The sequence below is a fragment of the Gastrolobium bilobum genome, unplaced genomic scaffold (assembly GCF_033153095.1).
Source record: "Gastrolobium bilobum isolate Gb01-03AN ecotype WA unplaced genomic scaffold, APGP_CSIRO_Gbil_v1 utg5831, whole genome shotgun sequence".
NCBI lineage: Eukaryota > Viridiplantae > Streptophyta > Magnoliopsida > Fabales > Fabaceae > Gastrolobium > Gastrolobium bilobum.
In genome coordinates, this window is record NW_026898041.1 from 210,017 (window position 1) to 220,559 (window position 10,543).

The 10,543-nt window shown below is 34.9% G+C and overlaps 1 protein-coding gene across 1 annotated transcript; it reads left to right on the forward strand.

The window, feature by feature from the left end:
- Nucleotides 1-339: 339 nt before the first annotated feature.
- Nucleotides 340-1,619, forward strand: LOC133312333 (probable WRKY transcription factor 70). The gene is made up of 3 exons (XM_061513501.1): nucleotides 340-692; nucleotides 782-885; nucleotides 1,162-1,619. Exons 1-3 carry the CDS (start codon nucleotides 340-342, stop codon nucleotides 1,617-1,619), a joined length of 915 nt encoding a protein of 304 aa, XP_061369485.1.
- The last annotated feature ends 8,924 nt before the right edge of the window (nucleotides 1,620-10,543 follow it).

Genomic DNA, 10,543 nt, shown 5'->3' on the forward strand with positions numbered 1-10,543 from the left:
CGTGTCGCGTGTCGTATCGGTGCTACATAGTACCACGGCTAAGTGGGGAATTTCTTTAAGGGTTAAGGATCCATATTTTTTAGTGCATCTTTCATTTACAATATAAAACATATCTTATTTTTTAATAAATCATTTTCTTATCTGATTTTAAAATAAATTATTTATTAATTATTTGATAAAAATAAAGTACATGTTACATTATTAGTGAAAAATACATTAAAAACTATATGCATCCGTACAACTAAAAATAAATATCAGAGCCAAAGAAGAAGAAGAAACATAAGATAGTTGCTCTCTTCAACTCAAAAATAAGGCAAAGAAAAACATAGTGAAACAACAATGGAAAATGTTGTTGATGTTGTTGCTTCGGATCGTAGTAAAGCAATTGAAGAGCTTGTGAGAGGGAGTGAGTTTGCTAACCAGCTTCGACAACTCATCATCAATGGTGGTGATGATCAAGGTCTTGAGTCAGCAACCCCATTTGCCCAAAGCCTTGTGACGAATGTTCTAAACTCCTTCACCAACGCCATCTTCCTCTTGAACAAATATCCCACTTCCCAATCCCATGATCAAGTTTCTCAGGTTCAAAAAAGTGCCTCTTCTTCCTTCATTACTCCCACTAAATCTGAGGATTCTCAAGAAAGTTGCAAGAGTTCAACCATTAAGGACAGAAGAGGGTGTTACAAGAGAAGGTTTGTTTGTATACTACATATTCTAGTTAATTCTTTTATATGAGATATGATATGATATATATTCAATTTCATCTTGTATATATATGCAGAAGAACTACACAAACTTATGAGACGTTGTCCAAAACTCCAACAGCTGATGGTCATCAATGGAGAAAGTATGGCCAAAAATTGATCCTCAAATCCAAATACTCAAGGTACTTCATCAATTATCATTTCTTTAGAGTTTTTTCATGACTAAAAGGTCATGGGTTCGAATCCAGAAAACAAAACAGTCTCTTTGCAATTATATAAAAGTAAGGTGCGTACAAGAATTACCTTCATTCCACACTCACTAGTCAGGTTAAACAGAGAGTGATTTTATCTCATATTAACAATGATGTTTGAATTAACTAAGATTTCTCACCAACCCGATTCTATTTATAATTACAAAAGTCCATGATATTAAAAAAGTTATAATTAATAATATGCGGGAACTACTACAGGTGCACTCACAAGATTGATCAGGGTTGCAAAGCAACAAAACAGGTGCAGCAAGTTCAAGAGGAGCCTCCATTGCATAGGATCACCTACTATGGTCATCACACTTGCACAAACTTGTTACTAAACCCTGAGATCATACTTGATTCGAATTCTGCTCCTAATGACTCTTCCATATTGCTTAGCTTTAACAATACCTTCCCAATTCCAACAAAACAAGAGTTCCCCTTTTCATCACCATCTTTTCCCTCTCCACCACTTGAGGAGTGCAAGGAGGAACTTCCTTCAATATCTTTCTCAGATAATTACGTACTCCCTGTCGACCCCACCTTAGATAATTCGTTTAGGCATGACCCTCTATCATCTACCCTCCAATCTCATCACGGTGATGTCTTGAATGATTCTTTTGACCTTGTTGATATCTTACAGCATTTCGCTGGTTTTTTATGATTTGGTATGTTTTTAAGTGTAATGATTTTTTTTTCTTCTAGTAAGGAGTGCAATATAAGCACTACGAAAAGTTAATAGTAAATATTGTAGCTTCATCTTTTTCTTGAAAGTGGCAAGAGCTTGAGCTCCATCTTTGTAGTATCTTTACGTAATAAAACGTGTTTGATATTATTTCCTTCATATTCTAATGAATATGTGTCCCTTCATCCAACAAATTTGAAGCAACATGCAAAGAGGATTAGAGCAGCTCATTGCAATGAATATATGGGTCATATCATTTTAAATCCATATTAATGATGAAACGAACCAAAACTATATATAGGCATTTGTATAATGGGTTTAATGTTTCTATTTCATATTATTGGAGATAAATCTTTCTCTATACACAAAAGCGTGTGAGACTCATATTATTTTTTTCTCTTTCTTTTTCTCGTTTGGACCAACATAGGTCCTACATATTTTTATGTGCATGTAGGAGATAAATTTATCTCCTACATCATGAGAAGCAATAAACTCTTATATAATTCGTCCCGTTTGGTTTATTTCAAAATGAGCTCAAACTTGACCAGGCTCTTGAAATCAGTCTTATGAGCAAAACTAATGCTTTGCAATCAACACCAACGTTTTTCAGGTTTTTGGAGTCATTTTCGTATAGTTTTTAATTATTTTTTATTTATCTTTTCTCGTTTTATCTCCACAGGGGGAACTCTTGTTATTTGGATTTTTGTTGCTTATTTAAAGATGTTGTGAACCCTAGTTTATTTGGTTGTTTTTTATAAAATAAAGATTATATGGGCGTGTTAGGTTCAGAAGAATCTAAGAGAGAAATGGATGAAGAACAGAGGAAAAAGAAAACCAGAAATGTTTTATTCAATGCCTTTTGAGCCTTACAATTGAATCCTTTATACCCATTCAACTAACCACCGAAAACTCAATATCAATCAACTAACTAATGCCAGCTCACTATACACGTGTCTATTAACAAACTAATCCCTCCTATGTAATACCTGCAATCACTAATGGTCACAACACTATAAGTAACTCAAGATACAAAGTCAATTAAACGGGTGAAGTGCTTCCTCTCCCTAACAGATCTCCTCATTGTAACATTTCCCACCCCATCAGAAACCACCTTGTCCTCAAGGTCGATAGTTGGATAACAATGACGCATTTCTTGCTCCTTCTCCCATGAAGCATCTTCTGGAGCTGTTCCTGACCACTGCACCAGAAACTCACAGTGAGGTTTACCCTGACAAGTTGTTGAACGCATATCCAAAATGGCTACAAGAACTTGTACTGGTCTGTTGTCAACTGCTAAAGACGGTAACAAATTGGGTACAATCGGTTGAGGTCCCACACACGGCTTCGGTTGTGATATGTGGAATACTGGATGAATCTGACTCCCTTCAGGTAGCTTTAACTCATATGCAGCAGGGCCTAACACACGAGTAATCTCAAAAGGCCCAAAGAATCGTTTAGCTAGTTTATGGTTAGCTCTTCTTTCAACAAAAGTTTGGCGATAAGGTTGGAGTCGAGCCCAGACTTGATCTCCTACATTGAAGGCTATTTCCTTATGATGTTTATCATATTGCACTTTCATACGATTCTAGGCTCTTTGTAACTGTATCTTAAGTTGAACTAAAATAGTATTACGTTGCTGTAACATTGAATCAATAGCCTCCACCTTAGTGAGACCTCTTGGATAAAAGGGTATCATCATGGGAGGTTTTCCAAATACTGCTTGATAGAGAGCCATGCCAATTGCTGAGTGAACATCAGAATTGTAATGGTATTGTGCCCAGCAAATAAAATTGGACCAGAGACGAGGTTGCTCAAAGCAAAAAGAACGCAGATATCGTTCTAAATACCTGTTGGTGACCTCCGTTTGACAATCTGATTGAGGATGGTATGAAGATGTAGTTCTCAAGGTTGTGCCACTTAATTTGAACAAATGAGTCCAAAATTGGCTGAGAAAAACTCGATCACTGTCAGTCAGTATTGAACGAGGAAAACCATGGATTCTTACAACCAAATCACAAAACAAGGTGGCAACCGAAGGTGCTGTATAAGAAGTAGGAAGAGTGCCAAAATAGGAAAATTTAGACAACATATCCACAACAACAAGGATTGTAGTGAAACCTTTTGAAGGTGGTAAGCCCGTGATGAAATCCATGGATAATTCTTCAAAAATCTCTTCTGGAATGGGTAAGGGATGCAGCAATCCAGCAGCCTTGGAGGTTTCATATTTGACTTGTTGGCAGACATGACAATTCTGAACAAAATTCTTGACATCCTTGCGCATAGAAGACCAATAGAAAGTGGCTGATAACCTCAAAAAAGTGTGTAAGACCCCAGCATGCCCTCCAACTAATGAGGAGTGAGCTTCCCTGATCAACATAGGTATCATGGAAGATGTGGAACTAAGAAAATATTTCCCTTTATAAAAAAGAATACCATCTCGAACCCAATAATCAGGATCACCATTTGGGTTGTCTCTTAACCTCTGATGGTGTTGTTGAAGTTGAGATTCCTTCAAATTCTGCTGTTTAATCTCAGATAGTAAATCAAATTCTGGTTCAGAAAAAGAAACACGCAAGGCACCATCTTCAAATACTCTTGATAAAGCATCTGCTACAATATTAGTTCTGCCTGGTTTATACTCAATGTGAAAGGAATACCCCATCAACTTACACAAATATTTTTGTTGCTCTGCTGTGTGTATTGTTTGAGTAAGGAGATCCTTAATACTCCTATGATCCGTTCATATAACAAATCTAGATCCCAACAAATATTGACGCCACCTTTTAACTGTAGTGGTTATAGCATATAACTCCCTAATATAAGTGGAAGCATTTGCTAGTTTGGGACCCAATTTTTTGCTAAAATATGAAATAGGCTGCTCTCCTTGAAGTAAAACAGCACCTACACCACAATTTGAAGCATCTGTATCCAGCATAAAAGGTTCCTTAAAATTTGGCAATCGAAGGACAGGTGTTTGGGACATAGCTTCCTTCAATTTCAAGAATGTTGTGTCGGCTGTAGTGGACCATTGAAATTCTTTTGATTCTTTTGATCCTTTAAGTAGATCAGTTAGAGGAAGAGCCAAAGATGCATACCCTTTAACAAAGCGTTTATAGTAGCCTGTAAGACCAAGGAACCCTCTGAGTTTTTTGATGTTCTTTGGTGCAGGCCATAGAAGCATGGAGGATATCTTCTTCGGATCAGCATATACTCCATTGTCTGCTACTACATGTCCCAAGTATTCAATGGTCCTTACACCAAAGGAACACTTGCTAAGCTTAACAAAGAATTGGTGTTGCTGCAAACAATGAAGAGTTAATTCCAAGTGTTTGGCATGTTCTTCCATTGTTTTGCTGAAAACCAATATATCATCAAAGAAAACTATAATAAATTTGCGAAGGAAAGGTTTGAATAAGTGGTTCATAACCGCCTGGAATGTAGCTGGAGCGTTGGTGAGGCCAAAGGGCATAACTAAGAACTCATAGTGGCCCTCATGAGTTCTAAATGCAGTCTTCTCTACATCAGCTAGAAGCATCCTAATTTGGTGATACCCTGCTCGTAAGTCCAGCTTAGTGAACACTGTAGAACCTCCCAGCTCATCCTACAATTCGTCTATAGTTGGAATAGGAAAATGGTCCTTGATGGTAACTTCATTTAGGGCTCTATAATCTATACAAAGCCTCCAAGAATTGTCTTGTTTTCTAACCAACAAGACGGGAGAGGAGAAGGGACAGTGTGAGTGTTGAATGAATCCATCATTAAGTAACTCAGCTACTTGCCTTTCAATTTTATATTTTTTATGATGAGCATACCAGTAGGGCTTTACATTGACAAATTTTGCACCTTCGATTAAGTGAATGGCATGATCCATCCCACTAAATAGAGGTAGGGTGTGGTAAGGAAAAAACTTCCTGGAACTTCAAGATTACTGGCCACAAAGCCTCATGGATTGAAGCTTTTAAGGTCAGGATTTTAGGGATTGTATCCTCTTGCAATTGATGAGCATCACTGCTATCTAAAACATGGCACATAGATCGAAACTGATCATCGGGTTCCAGTATTGCAATATCAACAACATTTGGTTGACATCCTTGTAAACAGACTTGATTTCCTTCCCAACAAAACTCCATCGACTTATTACAGTAATCATGGGTAACTTTTCCCAACTTCTCAAGCCAAGGCATACCCAAAATGATATTGATGTCAGCTAATTCTAAGACCCATATATCAGTAACAAAACAATTACCTTGAATCACAAGAGGTACCTTCAAGCATTTCTTATATGAGAACATAACTTCCCCATTACCCAAAAACACCTGAATCTTGTGGGCATTTGTCATTGAGAGAGATAGCTCCATAGCTAACTGTTTCTGGACAAAATTATAAGTGCTTCCAGAATCCACTAGTACCATAAACTCCCTATCCTTTAAGGAAGACTTAAACAACAAAGAACGTTGATGGTTCCTGTCACACAAAGCATGCAATGATGCATCTTTGGATTCTCCCAAACCCATATCGGCTTGCCAAACAATTTGCTCATCTTAAATTTCATTAGCTGATTCATCCTCCTCTCCTATTAATAACATCAATTTATTTGGACATCTATGCTTCGCTGTCCATTTATCATCGCAATAGTAACAAAGACCCAATTTCCTACGTTTGTGTAAATCTATATGGGCCATTTTCTTAAAAGTAGAAGGGGCTGGTAAAGCTAACTGTGGTGTTGTAGAGGTTTGAGGTTGAACCAGTGGAACAGAATTATTGTCCGTTGCAGGAGTGGTCTTGGGAAAGAACTTTTTGGGTCTAACTTGAAAGGAACTCTTCAAGCTACCAAAGTGATCATCATAGGCCATGGCAAGCTGCATAGCTTGATGTAAAGTTATGGGTTCCCTCAACTGGACTGCGCTGCGAAGCTCGGATTGAAGACCAGACACAAAAAAATTCATAAGGAGATCATCATCCAAATCTGGAATCTGATTTACCAAAGCCTCAAATTGCTGAATACCGCACCTTTCAAATTTGTAAACCCTGAGATGCCAAATCTTAGGCGTAAGGCGACGGTGAACTCACGCCTAGAACGTGCAGTTCCACTATTGAATGTCCATTGGAACCATGAAGCCGCGATCCCTTCCATCTTCAACCCAGCCAATGCCATCTTTGCTTCTTCCGGAATCAACTGAAGCGTGAAGAAAATCTCAGCTTTAAAGATCCAATTATTAGGGTCATGGCCATTGAACATAGGCATTTCTATGCGAACCCCTTTGAGAAATGAACGTTGATCGTTGGGATCTGGCCTCGAGAGAGATAACGACGAGGCATTGCCATTGGACGCTTCTCGCTAAGGAGAATGAGTAGCTCGTACAGCTTCTTGAAGCTGTTGAATCTGATTAACTAACCAGGAAATCTGGTTGCGGGTATCTGTTGTTTGCATAGTTGCTTGCACACACAATTCCTCAAATTGGTTGTCAACACGATGCTGGAAGGAGTGTAACTCCTCTGATAATTCTTGAACCCTTGTCATGGCGACAAGAACAATGTGAGTACGAATGAAAGCACCAATGTTAGGTTCAGAAGAACCTAAGAGAGAAAAGGACGAAGAACAGAGGAAAAAGAAAACCAGAAATGTTTTATTCAATGCCTTTTGAGCCTTACAATTGAATCATTTATACCCATTCAACTAACCACCGACAACTCAATATCAATCAACTAACTAATGTCAGCTCACTATACACGTGTCTATTAACAAACTAATCCCTCCTTTGTAATACCTGCAATCACTAATGGTCACAACACTATAAGTAGCTCAAGATACGAAGTCAATTAAACGGGTGGAGTGCTTCCTCTCCCTAACAGATCTCCTCATTGTAACAGGGCGTTTGGTAGAAGAGAAAAAAAATTTATCTGGAAATCTCGATTTTCAGAATATGATTTTTACATTCAGTTTACGATAATATTCGAAAATTAAAAATTTAAAAAAATTCAATTTCCCGAAAATTCTGGAGAATACCGTGTACCAAACGCCCCCAGCTACGACTACCTTGAATCCTAGTTTGTTCTGTTTAGCCAATTTCGCATACACTTTGACATTAGTGTGTGTAGAGACAAGTTTGTAATTAATTTTATCGAAACATAAGTTAGTAATATTAAAACAAGTTTGTAAGGGTTTGTTTGATTGTGTGTTACTTTTTTTTTCACAAAGCTGTTTTGTAAAAAGTTAATGAAATATGTGTTTTTTATGTTGTTGTTTTTTTTTAAAGTTAAAAATCAAAACACAAAACAAAAATAACTTAGACATATTTTCTAAATTTGATTCTAAAATCTAAAAATCAGTTATAATTTTTAGAACTACTTTTATAAAACAAACATTACCGAATAAGTTTTTTTTTATCTTTTTGTTTTGAAAATTAAAAAACTATTTTTAAGAATTGAAATCAAACAAGCCCTAAATCGCAAATTAAGTTTCTACGAAGAGTACTAGAGTTATGTTGTATGGACATGATGTCATACGTGATCAGACAATCTCCATTGTTATAGATAAATAAATCGTTATAAAGAGTGTATTAAGATGACGAGTGAGAAAATTATAATAGTTAATTTCCTATGAATATGATCTGATATTAGATGAGATAGTGGATTTTCATTGTCACTGGTATTTAAGAAGTTGCGTAGACTGATTGCAATGCGGAGCTTGCTTTTGCTGGATAAGAACATGAGAAGCAATTCACTTCCGCTGTGATTTGATTGCTTCAATTTGAGGTTAAATACAAAAAAAATTATGATTTTTAGGGATAAAAATTTGAAAATAAAAGAATAATAATTGAATCAATCCATTATATGTGAATTTGTTATAATATATTTATAAAAATAATTGCGTAAGTTTTTTATATTTGACTTTACTTTATCATAGTTTGAATGATTTTTTGTGTGTCTGAATTGAAACTATCAAATTTATAAAGGATGTAAAAATTGTGCTTGAAAAGATCAATTATAAAGGGTTTATATATTTTTTCTTAAATTTCATGACTCTAATTCCTCTTTTGCAGCAAATTAGGTTTACCGGATATGTCCAACACTCGGGTAAAGAAAGGAGCCCGACAATTATGAAACAACATGAGAATTATTCAATTCTGATTCAAAAATTCTTTTCAGGATTCAAATCCTTAATCTTTTGAGAGTTCGTTCATTCTGAGACTTATATTATCACTTGAGTCAACCTTCAAAGTTAAAAGATTTGATATTATCTACTATCTAGCAAGACCATCGGCCGTGCATGCATCACCCTTGATTCAAAACTTAATATACAAACTGATTATCATCAATATTGCATGCATATATGGATATCATCTAATATACATCTGAATTTTCTTACTAAAAAGAATGCATATACATCAAAATCTATTTGATCTTCAAATAACTTTTATAAAACACAAAGTTGATGTCTTCTCATTCAATCTCAACTTTTTTTTTTATATTTTGGATTACAACTAAAAAGTATTTTGTTTTGATTTGACACTTAATTTTATATGAAATAGCGCATAATATTAATTTAATAGAACTTTTTTTCCCATGATCTGTATCAGTAAAGGGACAATTTGGAACCTAAATTTACAATTATAATTTTTATGTAAATGGAAATAAAATTCGGTAAATTTCTCACACGAGAATTTAATTAATTTGAAGTTGTTTAGTCTTGAATTGGAATCCAGACCAGAAAAAAAAAAGTTATTTTATCGAGAAGGCCGGTCACCATTTTGTATCATTATTATGGCCATCTGTTTCGCTTTGAAAGTTTTCCTGTTGTACAAAAGCAAAACAAATCATTGGTCATTTTATCCAAGTTGCTAGTAACGAAGGGAAATCATTTGGTAATGTTATATAAAATGCACTGTTGTTTGTTGCACATAGATCGATATGTGTGCATCACTTTTTTATTTTTTGTTTTTAAAAAAAATTAGTAGAACCCACTTGCATTGTGAGAGTGGCATGATGAAAGCTTTATCATATCACATAATATCCATAAATCCCATTAATGAACGACCACAACATACCTAGGGAGTTGAAATTTTTGGTAAATACTATGGGAATAAAGTAATTCTCTCCTCATGCAGCAGAAGTGATTTGTTCAAATATTATTTGCCTAAATAAATATTACGAGAGTATTACAATGGGATATGTGTGAAAATAAATGTAAAGATATAAATAACGTAAATAAGTTTTTTTGTTGTCATATTTCATAAAAAAATATACCTAATACTGAATTTATTTTCTCCACATATAAAAAGAAGAAAACAGAAAACAATATGAACAGGTGGTGATTGGAAAGGATATTAGCTATTTTAAGAGAATTTGTCTTTAAAGTGTATATATATATATATAACTAAAAATAAAGTGTAATCTTAATTTATTAAATATTAAATATTAAAAATAATACTATGTCAATAAATTCCTCTTTTAAAAAAGCTTTTTCAGTTAAAAATAGCAAGTTCGAAACGTTTATCTTTTAAGGCATGAATAATATTACATTATACGTACATAGAAATATAGAATATTCTAACAACACTCAATTAATTAGTAAAATAGCACGTCATGAAAATTTCTTGATTTGTTCAAACTTATTCCAATATTCCCCCTGATTTACTGCGTTCAGAAAGTATACAGTAAATCATTTGATCAGAATGAAATTCTTCCTCCGATCAGTTATGCGTGGTATATTGTCATCTTGTCAGAGCATGGTCTTGTCATCTTGTCAGTGTATCAACAAATAGAAGATTATTGGGGCCTTGACATTTACCAATATATAAATATACCAATATATATAGGTAAAATTATTTCTGCAGTCGCTTTACGTACAGCAACGACATGTGTATGGTTATGATTCTTCACATTTAATGTTTTCATCTTTT